Raw genomic sequence first — 14,465 nt, 5'->3', positions numbered from 1 at the left:
ACTAGTCCCTGAGGCCGCTGAGGAAGGGAAAATAGCTAAAGGAAAAACAATACAATGGCACACGAATGGTTGAATGGTTGGCTGATAGTCGTCTCTCGCTCGCTCTCCCGTTCTCTCTCTTTTTCTCTCTCTCTCACTCGTCATAATGACCCAAAATCCTTTCAGTCCAAATGAAAATTCCCCAGTCGTGCGTATAATTGGAATTAATACACAAGGCAGCTGAGAAATATCGATGTATATATAGTAGTAAGTAGTAGAGTCAAAGCCTGAACTAGAACAGGAGCCATAGAATAGTTTTGTCCATTTGATGAGGCCTGAAGAGGCATATTTAATGGCCTTCCGTTAGCGGAGAGAGATTGAATGGAAATGTTAAATGGGAATGGGTTATGTGTAAGGGGGATATGGGAGTGGATTTGCGCCTTTGGGCAGGGTGTTTATTAAATTTGATTCAATTTATCCAGGAAACAAAATAGTAGACGACAACTTGGATAATCTATCTACCTCTACCCTACCCTCACACCATCTCTTTTACTCTCTCACTCTCTGGATGTGTGTGTGTGTGTGGGGCCAAAATTGATGAGCTTAGAAAAGGGCTAACGAAATAAGAGTATGATTTGTTTTGTGGGCTTTTATTAAACCAAACCAAAACTATTTTTGCCTGCCCGAAGCCATTTCGAGTGCTCTCTTCAAATTAAATTAGAATTTAAAAGCATCACAATAAATTATCCCATGACTTTAAAGTGACTTTAAAATTATCCAAAATGACAATTAACCACATAATTGAAATTATTGCCATAGATAAAATCTACTTTAAATTTAAATAACAATCATTTCAATCTAATTTTAAACTTCTAACAAATATTTACCTTATTCTGAATTTATTTGAAATGTTTTATCAACTAAAGCTAAAATTCATTGATTGAGTGAAAAAAAAGAAATTGCTTGGATCTTGGTTATTTGTTTAACAGAATATACAAAACGTGGTCAAAATATTACCAATAATCTTCAATTTCGCGCTTTAAAGCAGAGGTAGGCGCCCATAGCCCGTGCGGGCACTTTTGCTCGGCAATTGCTCGTGTGGCCGTCTGTGTGCATGCCGATGTGAGCACGAAGTACAAGTTGAGAGCGTAAAAAAACAGCTAGTGTCGCACAGACTTTTGACGAAAGCAGTACTATGTCGCTTTGTTACGCAGCTACACGCAGAAAAATTAATGCTTCACTTTCGTACATGGCAACTTTAAAAATATTTTGCCATTATTTATATTTTGTCCCTATAGGGTAAAAAGTATATTATAATATAAGCGAACATGCATAATGTAATATAAATGTAAGATATACATGTATGCACATATATGTATAGTATGAAAAATATATACATATAATAGCCGATACAAAATATGCATTCATTTTTATGACATTAAGGTAAAAGGAATCCAAGACTCATGACTGTACTTTGTTTTTTAAGGCGATTCGGTAAAAAAGGGTTGTGGGAAAATTCCGCAGTTTCATTTGCAGTTTAATTTTTTTATTCGTTTCTTCACATACGATTCGCGCAGTGTAAAGCAGCTTACGTACACAAGCAAGCGCACGCATACATTGACAGTTTGATCTGGCTCTCTTTGTGCCTACCCCTGCTTTAAAGTTAGCTTCTATGTCAGGGACGAATTCAGAAAACTGAGCGCATGGACTGGTATTCCTGTAAGATTCAAGGTCGATTTAAAGGTTTATGAAAATGAATTATTAGAACCAAAAATTTAAAGAAATTTGCATCTTATCTAATTTTGAAAGTTAGGACTCTCATTTTTCGACCTTTTAATTGGTTATCAAAACTCAAAGATCAAATTGATCACACACTGTTTCCCATTTGACAAAGCCAAAAGTCTAGATTTTAGCTCATCATATTTTTCTAATTTTTTAAAGGTAATGAATATTTTGATTTCCCGTAAAACAATGTTTTGTTTTTCAAAGTCGCTAAAGAATTCACTATCTTACAGTCTTTTGACCTAATATTAGTTAATAACAACTTGTTAGGTCACTTCTCACTCAAGATTCTAAATCAAAAGAAAGGAAAGGAAAAATTGTTAAATCAACTATATTTCTTATTCATTGAATTCGAGAGATAACCATTTAAAATTAAGAGGAATAGTTTATAGTTTACGTATTTATTAGATTTATTATTTATTATTATTTATTAGATTTCAATTGAGACTTTAACCACTCCAACTTATAAATCCACCCGACAATTGTCCATATTTAGAAAGTATAAAAATATAAAAGTATTTCATATCATTTCTGATGTTCATCAACTTTATTTTTTAAATCAAATTGCACAAGAACCAGAACCTCAATCAAAACAGTAAAAAAATAAGCTAAACTCGTGCTCTTATTAAAGACAAAAAGTCCACAAACTTTGTAAGCAGTGGGATGACAACGAACATGATCTGAAAATATTTCCAATTGCACTTCAAAATCTCGATTGTTTGACTCATAAGCCGAAAATTGGCGCATTATGTGAGCCGTTTCAATGCCAGTTTGTCGTGTGAGACTATCGACTAGATTCATGAGCAGGATGGCATTCCAATAGTGCGTCAGGATCACAGATTCACCAAGCATTTTGGTCAGCCAATTGGTATCAATGCTGGAATTTCCAAATTGAACTCCATGATAGACTAAATTCACATTTGTCACAAACATTTTGAGCAGAAGGCAGGCCATAGAGACATCCGTAATTTGTAGTACTCGATGAAGTAAATTTACATTTTGACCATGCAAATGATAGAGATGACGCAGTGTCTCAAGAGATGTTTGAATATACCTGTCGCAATGAAGGGCATCCAGCAGATCCTTAAGTCCCAGATTCACACGCTGCATTTGCCAGTAGATAAGTAGGAGGACTATATAAAAACCTAGCATGGCTATCATTATATAGATAAACTGCACCATATGAACAAACACCATGAGAAGATAGTCTAATACTTGATCCGATTCAATGCGTAGAAGTAAGAAAGCTGGAGCAAAGATATTCAACATCATCACGCAAAATTGTTGAAATAAAAGACCTCGAATCTTGTCCTGAAGTTGTTTATATTTCACCAAGTGATTGCTCTTCTCTTGCAATTGCTGACAGAGCTGACATTGCCTCAGCAGATCCTCACCCAGTTGTCGAAGTTTGTTTCTTTTAATCCAAACCAAACCACCACAGACAAACATGGCCAAAACGCGGGTGACACCGGTTAAAGTAAAGTTCCATTGAAGTGATGAAGATTCACTCATATAACTATTAGTGTACATGAAGCGAGGTAAAGTTAAAGGCAATAGCAGGAGGAGTGAACAATTTACTAATATGGTATAGATGATATAACCAATTCCATTGCAAAAATGCCAAACTTGGCCCTGTTTAGCCAAACGAGCCGGCAACAATCCGCTGACCAATCCATAATTATAGAAAACTTTCAAAAACCAACCAACCGACATTTGACACGACAAATTCAGACTGAATGAGCTGAAAGGATGTTTATACTAGGGCTAAGGGCTTTATCGAATCATCGCACAGTGGTACATTTTGTTATTAAAGGATTTTATATTGGGTTCATTATTTTGTTATACATTAAGTAATGTATTTTATTTTAACAATTGATCTGATCATTAATTGTTTTTTATTTTTGATCATATATTGATATATTGATCTATTTTTTGTCATTATTTCTTATTTTCGTTTGAAATTTTTATTATTTTTCGACTTTTCTCTAATCGTCTTAAATCTTTTCGTAAACTTTTTACTTTTGCATTAGAGTTAAGTCTGAATATTCTGTAAATCCATAAAAGTGGATAGGGGTAAAAAACCAAACTTCAGACTGTATGAAGTAAATATTTGAATTGAACCACTGTGCCTCGACTCAATAAGATCGAAATCGAAAAGCAATTAGGTAATTAAAATGGTTTCTTCAAATGTAAACAGTTTCATTAAATATAGGCCATAATTTTTTTTGGGCCAAGTCAGTTGTCAGAATGTTGCATCCGAAGTTACAACGAGTCATAAGGCTTAATTATTATCATCTGCTATCCTATGGTCTAATGGCTACAACTCTACGATTTCCTAGGCCAAACACAATAAAAATTAAAAGACAAGTTTCCCATGGTTATTTGCTATATAGTGTTGTGATAATTGGCATCCTTTTGATCGAGATTCCTTTAATGATTCCCAGTAATATATTCGATGGCTACATGAAGTCAAGTTTTTTATTACAAAAAAGTTTCATTGTTACCCTGGGACTAAGAGTTTTGACCATTTTGGGTAACTACTTTACTGTTTGGCGGTATCGGAAGGACATTATTAATTTCTATATGGATTTTTTTCGCATTTGGAGTACGCATCGTGAAATGGTGATACGTTTGGTTGGTTTGAAGTCAGTAAAGAGATTGCAACTATATTTGGGTAAACTTCTATGGCGAAATTTATGTGTGATTTATGGTGGCGGCTTCTGTTCCTTCATTGTGCAATATCAATTGCTCAGTAACGTGACTGAAGAAAGTTTTACACTTCTTTTGGCCAGATTTAGTCATATTATTTTGTTTATAGTGGCAAAAATAGGTATCTATTTAACCCTCTCACTACTCAATCATCAATTTGACATAGTTCAATTGAGTTTGAAGGCTTTGAGTAAACAGCAAACAATACCAAAAGCTAAGGACCTACACAACATTTCGCGTATGCAAAGGGATAGCTTTAATTTGGCCCAGAGACTGTTCCGTATCTATGACATAGCAAATGCCACTGTGTTTCTCAATATGTTTGCCGCCAGTGTGAACATTTACTATCATGCTGTTCAATTTAGTAACAAGAGTATCAAATCCACTGGCTGGGGTCTCGCATTTGGAAATGCTTTAATCATCTTCAATGTGTGGAATTCGGCCATTTTAATGAATATGTTGGATCGTGTGATTACCTCCTGCAATGACATTGGTCAATTGTTACGGCTATTTACCGAACTTAAACTAACCCACGAATTCAAAATGGAGGCAAGTATTTGAATCCACTATTAATTCTTATAATTAGTGATTGAACTTGTTTAATTTCCCAGCTGGAATTGTTTGCCAACAGACTGAAATGTCAACGTTTGGTCTATAAAATCTGCGGTTGTGTCAAATTGGATAAATCAGCCTGTCTCAGCTATATTGGCTCTGTTCTGTGTTATGTCATTATAATGATGCAATTCGACTTGAGGGAAAAGACCCAAAGAATAGAACGTCACAATTATCTAAGCCATTTAGATAGACGTCACTAAGGTTATTGAGGCATAAAAGGATCAATTAACGTAAACAAATTTCGCAAGTTCTTAAAATTTTGAAAAAAATCGATCAACTATTCTGAAAAATTTATGGATATAAAACTGCTAGATTGTTTGGTTCCCATCGAAGTTTAAGGCAAATTAATAATCTAATCTAGATTTTCTTCATTTTAATCAATTAAAATATAATGTTGATTTTAGGTTGATCTGACCAGATAAATCAAAGTTTCTGTAATTTCTATATTGAATGTTAATATTATAATTTAAGAAATTTTGCTTTGCAAATTGAAATCTTAGATTTTTTAAACATTTTCTGCAGTAATGGAGTCTAATTATTCATTAATTTGTATAATATTTTTGTAATTTAATTGGTATAATTTTTAGAAGTTTCGTATAATCTTCAAAAGTTTCTTTTTATATTCATAAATTTTCAATGCGAATTAATGTTCGAAATGTTTTAAAATTTCTATAATATAAATTTCTGTTTAAAAATTTCAAAAGTAGTTTTAGTTTATGTGTATTTTGAAAGAAAAATATAAAATAGGTCTCCTACAATAAATAAAGAATTAAATTTAATAAACTGTATCAATCCATAAACCTAAATATAAGTTGTCGAGGTCATAATGCAATATTCTAGGATCTCGTTTTAAGTTATGAAGTGTGAGTGGTTGATTTCAAGGATAATTCAAACCTCCAATAACTTTTGAAAAAAGCTCAAGGAGAGTCGATAAAGCTTCAAATTAAATGAAAGCTTTTCATATCGAAATAGGCAATTTTTATGGCGGATAAATTTTTCGAACTCTCCACCAAGTAAAGTTTTATCCTTAACAGTTAGCTTCTTTTTACCTATAAAACTCGCTTATAAACTTTTTAAGAATAATTTTTATAGGCAATTTGAAATAATAGCAGAACATTTATGGCCATGGAACTGGTTAAGGTGAAAGCCTTGGCATTACTCATATCGAACAATCCGGCAATTTGTTTAGGACGAACGCGCTGAGAATTCGGTTGTAGTTGACGGCCAAGACGAAGTACAGCGAATTCCACCTGAAATTAAAAAATAAATCTTACTAAATTGAACTAACTAATCTAACTAATCTTTATAAGTGTCTTACATATCTGAAGAAATGAAGTTCTCCCCTTTCCGGTCGAAGATCAGAGAATAGCTGTCCCAGACTCTGGAGAAGCTCTTGCCAATGCAAGTGATTCTTCTCATAGATATGGAAACGCATCATGATATCCGTGTGATGGGCCACACATACAAGAGCATACATTAGAAGTCTATAGAGATGAAAATCTCTCTCGTATTCGGCATAGATAAGCATGCGAAACACAATGGCTATATCGGAGAGATAAGAGGTAAAGAGATTAAAGAGCATTTGCCATTGGCTAATGTTCAAAAGTTGTGCCATCAGTTTGTCAATAGATTGAACACGTTGCCAGAACTTACGCCAACCCACAAGGAGTTGACTCTCGGCCATGCGCCGTATGCAACCGCTCCTCTGCGGTAGTTTCTGATGATCCAGTGTCATACCATTCACCTCCTCAGCCATGGAGATGAGCACCCAATTGGCCATAACCACAAAAATGTAGCCTGAGAAGTCCGTAAGGCTTAGTAGTAATTCCATCATCACACCAAATAAAACTGCGGCTAGGTAAAAGAGTGAAAAACTAGTCACTCCCGTCTTATTACAGCGCACCGCGGAGCCAGGACCCACAAGTTGGACCATCAACAGATAGAAACGCGAACTGGTCATTAACAGTTTTAGGATACAACGTGGTTTGCAATAGTTTGTCAATCCCATGCGATAGTTATCCAAGAGTAGCATATAGCCATTGGCTAGACGACTAAGACGACGCCTCCGCACCCAAATGCTGAGAAGGAGCAGCAAAATGGATGACAACTTGGCCAGGGATACCACATTGAAGACCATGGGCAACATGCCCATCACCTCACAGCGATACATGGACTGCACCAGCAGGGTAAATGCAGAAGGAGCCAGCAAGAAATAGATCACATTCAAGATGAGACTATAAACCAGAGTTGGAACATGTCGCAGCTCCAGTTGGCGACTCCTTTTATCGTAGTGTAGATTACTCAAACCGATGAAGTTCATCAACATCGAGTAGAAACGCATGCTCAGCGATATTTGTTCCATTTTGGATGAGTAATCAAAACTGACTGAAATGAAAAGTTTCATTTGAATGTAAACAATTCCCAAAAGTTCCCTGGAGAACAAGTTGGACATGCAATTTGATACATGGGGGATATACATATAACAAGGTCTAAATATTATTAGAAAATGTTTAAATATGCTTAATGAACCTTTCAATTGTAATCTGAGCCAATTTATCCAGGGCTGTTTGTCTGTCAATAAAAAATTCCAAGTATCTGAATTGTAAGACATTCTAGAGGGTTAGATATGCATAAAGATGAAATTATAACTACCAACTTGTTTATTAACCTGAATCCCAATGAACAAATTTGTATACATATATTTTTTAATCCACATCTACGAAGATTAATCTAGGAATACGATTTCGGAACTGCTATATCATTGTCTAATTGTCAAAGGAAATAATACTTAAGCATTTTTTATGCAAAAAAATGGATAAACGGTTTTTAGCGATTTGGTTAAGTTTTTAAATTGAAAAAAGAGTGTTGGAAATATTTTAACTTTTAGCAATAATTTATGTACGTATAGGACTACATATAGAATAATGTATTCTTCGAGTAAATTGAATTCTTGGTCGCCTAAGAATCGAAATTGATGAAGGAACAATATAATATTTAGTTAGCATAAATGAAACATTTGTTTCTCAACAAATCTCAGACCAAAACAAAACAAAATAAACAACAAAAAAATTACATTATGACTAATTTATCTCACCTAAATATTATTTAAAATGACATTCTTTTTTCTTGAAAACTTTAAACTAAAACAAATGAAAATTATAAAAAATCTGACAGTTCGGAAAATTTATCTAACCTAAGGCAAAATATTATTTTTAATTAGTTTGCTGTTGAATTTAGAGGACCTCACACATAAAGAGAGTCTCTATCTTATATTTCTGTTACATAAAAAATCGTACAAATAAAAAAACAAACACATCACCCTGATAAAAAGCAAACCGCTCCTGATAAAAAAACCTCTCGAAAACCAGACTGTAGTTATCTATGAAATACAATTAATAGCACCTTCTAGTGGGTTTAACACAGATTTTTAAAATGATTGATTTTTATTTTATTGTTTTTGTTGTTGTTTTCGCTACTATGTATATCAAATTTCATTTCTTGTTATTGGTTGTTTCACTTAGTTGTTGCTCTTATCAAACTATTTTGGTTGATGACAAATCGACAAATAATGAATGAAGAACAATGGCTGCTGCTCTATATACTAAGCGAAAAAAATTAGGAAAATGTCTAGGCGTAAACTTATAATACCACAACGAAATAAATCTTCTGTTTTTTTTCAAGCGTAGTCGTCGTTCTATGATGCAGATTTCTATATATATATGTATATATGTACTATATAAACTAGATTTTGCTTATATCGAGGTTTTTGTTTTTGACATTAATATTAAATTCAAGCATATTACATTTAAAAAATCACACAACAATCTCTTTCTGTCACTAACTTTCTTTGACTTTCGTTGTAGGCGGCTACAAACTATATTTATAGGACATTTATATATCTATATGGTATGATTAACATCCTTGTTTTTCGTTTTGTTTTCAGAACTTTAGCACATTTTGTCCACTAAAAGTAGTAATTAACCCGGTTGCTGCGTGTATAGCCTATGCCACTATATGGCTATTCTTGTTAAGATCGGTGAGTAATTCGGCATTCAAATCTTCGGCCTCGAGTAGATCATTACAGGCATCACCATTGAGGGAGTGTGGTATGCTAGTAGATAAGACCATGCCACGTCCTCCTCCTCCACCTCCAACACCTCTTCCTCCACCTACACCGCCAAGTGAGCCATCTATGGAAATATCATCTGGCGGGGAATTTCGACGACGTTCTCGTTCCCTTACAATGTGTGGAGCTTCATTAAACTCATCTAGCTCATCCATTCCTGCAGAAAAGGTAGATTTAGAGATAAATTATCACATGCATATAGGTTCTTTCTTTTTTATACTCACCTGCATATTTAGTGCCCGCTAGGAGTAAGTATTGGCCAGCTCGATTGGGCCACAGCAGACCAGTCATAATACAGTAGGCCATGCAATCTGCCGAATTGGTTATGCCCTGCAACAGTTTATAGCGCCACATGGGGCTCACTTGTAGGGCCACTATGGCCACAATGGGCAAATAGATGAACCAAACCAAACTGGAAGCACCCAAATGTAAAAGGAAATCTAATTTTTTTGTGGAATGCTCATATTTCATGGTATTTCTTAGCTCATATAGGAACCACATCATGAACGAGGTGCTAAAAACGAGAAATATTCAAATGAATATATATAAAGAAGAATCAATATGGTTAATTTACCGCAGGATTAGCACAATCCAACCTGGCCATGTTTGATATTCATCGATATCTGAAATGATGTCGACCTCCGTCTGCAAAGGCATGAAATTTAACACTCTCCCCTTTTACTCATCTCAGAATTACTTACCCTATCCCAGATATAGAGAAATATATGGAATGCACAATATGGCACCCAAATGGACATTAAGATGATCCAGCCTGTACGACTGATTTGTTGCCGGGTCACGGCCCAGCCTTTGGCCAATAGGAGTAGAATTAACATGAATGTCGTCCGACTTAATATATCTAAGACATCGCCAGCAGCTTGCATATTTGGCTCACCCTCACCATTGGCTGCATAACGAATCAAATGGACTGTAATCAGGGCCAGGCTAACAAATTCGCTGAGCAGGCTCAGGGTGAACAACTTGGTCACGGGATGCTTTTGCCTTCGCACCGCATAAATTTGCATGGGCAGGAGTATAATGTAGACGAGTAGAAAGATTAGATACATTTCCAGCAAATTTTGCTGATCGTAAGAGTATTGAAACGTTAGCGGATGTGCAGCTGAGTTATTTGGATGCACATTGACCAAATGGATGTCATAATGGAGAGTAGTAAGCAGACTGGAAGCGCTCTTGCTCCTACTGGACAGAGTCTCGTGGGCATGCCATTGGCAGGTGCTTTGATTCTGATAACAAGCTACCAAAGCCACATACCAGAAGCTGCAAAGGAGAGCAGATGGAGATTAGATATTGTGAAGGATTAGATTGATCATTCGTACCGTGGCTCTGCTTCCAAATTGATAACGTACGTAAACTGATGTCCAACTATTACATTACTTGGAGCATCCTCATCCACACAGAGTTCGCTCTTGGTACACGGCACGTGACGAATGAAATCCCGCTTGCCCCTTGGATTACAGTGCACATCATAAGCCAAATGCTGAAGGCGACTAAACATCCTGGAGCAGGCATGCTCCCGACTTCGATAGCTGCGATTGCCATAGAAATCCACAAATGTCGACTTGTCTAGGACGACCAATGTCACGGGTTGACTATAATTATCCGTGGAACTGATATTGCCATAGACATAGCCGAAGGCATCACGACGCGTGGGCGGATCAGCCTTTTGGAAACCAAATTTCATAAGAAATTGAAAAAAATCTTCTGTGTGAAAATCTCCACTGATGTGTGTGGCCAGGCTGTCTCTGGGGGAAAACGCCAGCAGAGCACCGAACAACATTAGCCACAGGCCTGGCAGCTTGGTGGGTCGGTGGTGGTGGTGGGTGGCGGGTTGTTTGTCTTGAAGGGGAAATCTTATCACTGATTTTCTGGATGCTGGTGTTGCCACTTCCTCTGCTGCTATTACTGCTACGTTGGCATCGAGATCCATGTCATCATTGGCCCCAATGGGCGTTGTTTGCCAAGGTGGCGCACTTTTGTGCATTTCTCTTCGCGTTACAAATTTCTTCTGTTCCTTTCTTTTTTTTGTATTTTTGTTTTGCGGAAATTTCCACAGGTTAGAGGTGGACAAATGCGGTCAACTATCGATTCGCTAGCAGTGTGTCACGAAACAATTAAGAGACATCTTTATTTTTGAAGCACTAGAAATAAAAGCCACAATTCCAGAATTTTTATTTATATCAGATTAAAATGATTTATTTTTTTGCAAGTATAACTCCTCAAAATTGATTTTGTATGGCGCAGGTGAATGGTCTTCATATCGTGTCACGTAATTTCAAAACCGATAATTACTCTGTTAAAATCGATAGAAAAATCAGAGTGGTAAAATTTAAAATAACAGTTGAACTTAAAATAATGCAAAAAAACATTGACGATACATTACAGAAAATAACTAATTGAGAAGCTTAATCTTGAATTAAGTATTGTTTTTGGTAGATATAGAGTGTTGATGGCTCCGTTTTGGGATATACAAATTAAATTTAATTACTTGACTTAGATCTAGTGTTTCTCTTAGTGGTGGGTTTTTTAGTTGCAGACTCATTTCTCAGTTTTGTGGAAAGTTTTGGTTCTACCAGAGTTGTTGGTCGACACGAGCGACTTGGACGACAGCTATAACTCGTGTTCAGTGGCTTTTCCTCCTCTTCTTCCTCTGACTGAGTTTTTTGATCCTTTTGCTTCTTCTTCCGCACTTTTAATTCGCTGGACAAGTCGCATGGAGTGCTAGTGCATCCGGGAGCAGTGCTAATGCTATTAAATTGACTACGCCGCGGTGTAACCATAAGCAAATTGGGATTATTTTCACCTAAGGTCAGTTTTAGTCTCGAATATCCTGGTGAACGTGATGGAGCATGCCTTATCTCCTGCACACTCATCTCTTCATTATCTTCGTTTGTGGTGTCGCACAGAATGGCAGACGATCGTTGAAGGGACTTCATGCCACGGGTAACGGTTATGGTGGGCACATTAATACTTAAATCACGTAAGACTCGTCCTGAGGGTGAAGGCGTCTTGACATTTGCTCCACGCAAGCTAATTGAAGTATCATCGCTCACGGTGGCAATCGATTCCGATGCGGATGATATATCCATGGCTGACTCTTCGACTATAAGGAATAAATTAGGCCGTGGACTCTCGTCTGCTGATACGGCACTTGTCGTTCCATTGTCTGGAATCGGCGATTCAGAATCGTCGAATTCAAGTTCTGCTACACGCCGTGGAAGTGGCGTGGTGATTTCTGTTGGTTCCTGTTGTTGTTGCTCTTCCTCCTCGAGCTCCATGCTCTGTGCAGAAATACTTCGTCTCCTGTCAGTGGGCGACAAGGTTAAAGATGATGACGAAATGCGTGGAGCCAAAGATGTGCGACGTTCCACAGAAGAGCGGCGTTCCACAGATGCACGCCGTTCAATAATGGACCGTGTTCGTCGGGCGGGGGCCGTTGATTGCTCGACATCTGTAGTTGTTCTTGTGATATCAGCCTCTAGTTCCGTTCCAATGGGAATACCCAAACTCTGGACAAATTTGTTGACCGCTCGCCTCAGCGTTTTCTGGTGCTCGGCACGTTCATCAAATAATAGTGCTTGCAAGGCAACTTCAGTTCTTCTCATTTCGCTCAGCCTTAAGCGCAAGGATTGCACCTCGGCTATTAGCTCGGTGTTTAGTTTTTTGTAGTGGGCATCCATCCATACCCGATTTTGATTTTCGATTTAAATTAAAATTGAAAACAGACGCCAATGTGACGCCAACAAAAACACAAAAACCAGTGTTGAAAATATCATAAAATCTAATCGACTCTTAAATGATGCTGTTAATTTTAACAGACTCGCGAATGGTGATGTTAAAGCTGTTTCATTTATTTAACGCTTGTGGCGCCACTGTAGCCTAAACAAAGTGCGGTCTAATTTGAACCCTTAAAAATAGATAAATAGTTTTTTTTTGGGGTTGGTTTCGGTTTTTTCATTCTAGCTTTTTTTTTTGTTAACTTTGGCTTAAGGCGATTATTGAAGAATAAAGTCCATCAATGGAGTGACAAATGGTTGCTCCCAAGTGATTAGAATAATAAATTTTAATAAATCCAAAATTTATGCTGCCCTTCAGGTAAAATTTTGAAACTTCAAAGTGTGGCGACTTGACTCCCTTTTTTGCTCCCCTTCCGTTTTACCAACTGTGCATTTTCCCCCTTTAATACACTGTGAATGCATACGTGTTGTTCATGGGCGTCGGTCAGGAGGGTAGAATATTATATTTTTAAACAAGTAATTTTATTTAATACACAACAACAATTTTAATATTATTGTTATCGCTTTCTTTCTGTTCTTTAACTTTCTTCCGCGCTGTTAAGTTTAGCATAAATACATATGTAGTATTTTGCGATCCTGTTAACCCTAACATTAGCGCGTGTGCAAACTGTTGGCTAATTTTGATCATTTATATTTTGTTTTATATTGAAATTTGTACTTAACTGACTATAGTGCATTTATTAAGCTGTGATTTAACGTTAGCAACATGAAAAACAGTGAATTCCAAGTTAAAGGTTTTTTAATTGCAATTTTTTGATAGCGGAGCCCCCATCTTCATTTGTGTAAATTTGTACGCGAGTGTGTGCGTTTATGAGAAGAGCAAAGACAAAATTTTCTCTCTTTGTCTGTGTGCGTTTAAAGCCCAGTTATTCAAAACTTTTTGTTTTGTTTTTACGATTCCTAACCGCGCAAAAACAACTGCAGACATGAGAATCAAAGATATGGATGAATGCAATGTTGTAAGTTAAATTTGTTTTAGATTTAGTATGATCAATTTCATCTGTTTACATATGAACAGTTATGCACATGATATTGTACATATACATTTGTATGTGTGTAAACAAAATTTTACACTCAGGCACATTAATCAAAACTGGAAAACCATTTCATAAAATTGAAAAAAAGTATGCAACACTATTTGCCATTCTGTCTACAAAATGATCCTCAAGATTGTATTCGCGCTGCTAATGGTCCACTAAATGTTTTTAAGCAAATGTGAAACAGCTTTGAACGAAGTTAGTTCTCTATAACTTCCCCTTTTGGCTACGTCTGTGCCGACAACCCTTATAAGAATATGGATTTGCGGTTGCCCTTGGTGCTCCCTCACAAGGTGGCAAAAAAAAAAGAACGGAGAAACCCCCATGACAATTCCTTTGAGCTTTGATTCTAACTCCGTTCCGAAGAGTAAGGTGCAAAAGTATTATTTCTCTTACTTTTTT

At 36.5% G+C, this 14,465-nt stretch overlaps 5 protein-coding genes across 5 annotated transcripts; 1 reads left to right on the top strand and 4 right to left on the bottom strand.

Annotated features, from left to right (window-relative positions):
* Window positions 1-2,286: 2,286 nt before the first annotated feature.
* Window positions 2,287-3,474, bottom strand: LOC6641031 (putative gustatory receptor 58a). Its single transcript, XM_002063909.1, has one exon. The coding sequence runs from the start codon at window positions 3,472-3,474 to the stop codon at window positions 2,287-2,289; it is 1,188 nt and encodes a 395-aa protein (XP_002063945.1).
* A 534-nt stretch (window positions 3,475-4,008) lies between these two features.
* LOC111518439 (putative gustatory receptor 58b) lies at window positions 4,009-5,285 on the top strand. The gene is made up of 2 exons (XM_023175117.1): window positions 4,009-5,019; window positions 5,082-5,285. Exons 1-2 carry the CDS (start codon window positions 4,009-4,011, stop codon window positions 5,283-5,285), a joined length of 1,215 nt encoding a protein of 404 aa, XP_023030885.1.
* Window positions 5,286-5,919: 634 nt separating this feature from the next.
* On the bottom strand, window positions 5,920-7,447 carry LOC6640983 (putative gustatory receptor 58c). The gene is made up of 2 exons (XM_047009585.1): window positions 6,404-7,447; window positions 5,920-6,335 (listed from the first exon to the last, which is right to left on the bottom strand). The coding sequence occupies exons 1-2, from the start codon at window positions 7,445-7,447 to the stop codon at window positions 6,159-6,161; spliced, it is 1,221 nt and encodes a 406-aa protein (XP_046865541.1). The 3' UTR covers window positions 5,920-6,158.
* A 1,062-nt stretch (window positions 7,448-8,509) lies between these two features.
* LOC6640982 lies at window positions 8,510-11,302 on the bottom strand. Its single transcript, XM_002063906.4, has 5 exons — window positions 10,549-11,302; window positions 9,913-10,489; window positions 9,786-9,856; window positions 9,436-9,725; window positions 8,510-9,368 (listed from the first exon to the last, which is right to left on the bottom strand). Exons 1-5 carry the CDS (start codon window positions 11,211-11,213, stop codon window positions 9,088-9,090), a joined length of 1,884 nt encoding a protein of 627 aa, XP_002063942.1. The 5' UTR covers window positions 11,214-11,302; the 3' UTR covers window positions 8,510-9,087.
* Window positions 11,303-11,640: 338 nt separating this feature from the next.
* Window positions 11,641-12,973, bottom strand: LOC6640981 (shugoshin). The gene has a single exon (XM_002063905.4). It carries the CDS (start codon window positions 12,907-12,909, stop codon window positions 11,710-11,712), a length of 1,200 nt encoding a protein of 399 aa, XP_002063941.1. The 5' UTR covers window positions 12,910-12,973; the 3' UTR covers window positions 11,641-11,709.
* Window positions 12,974-14,465: the final 1,492 nt, after the last annotated feature.

The sequence above is a fragment of the Drosophila willistoni genome (assembly GCF_018902025.1).
Source record: "Drosophila willistoni isolate 14030-0811.24 chromosome 2L unlocalized genomic scaffold, UCI_dwil_1.1 Seg168, whole genome shotgun sequence".
NCBI lineage: Eukaryota > Metazoa > Arthropoda > Insecta > Diptera > Drosophilidae > Drosophila > Drosophila willistoni.
Note: the sequence above shows the minus strand (reverse complement) of the source record. Positions and strands in the feature narration are given on the sequence as shown.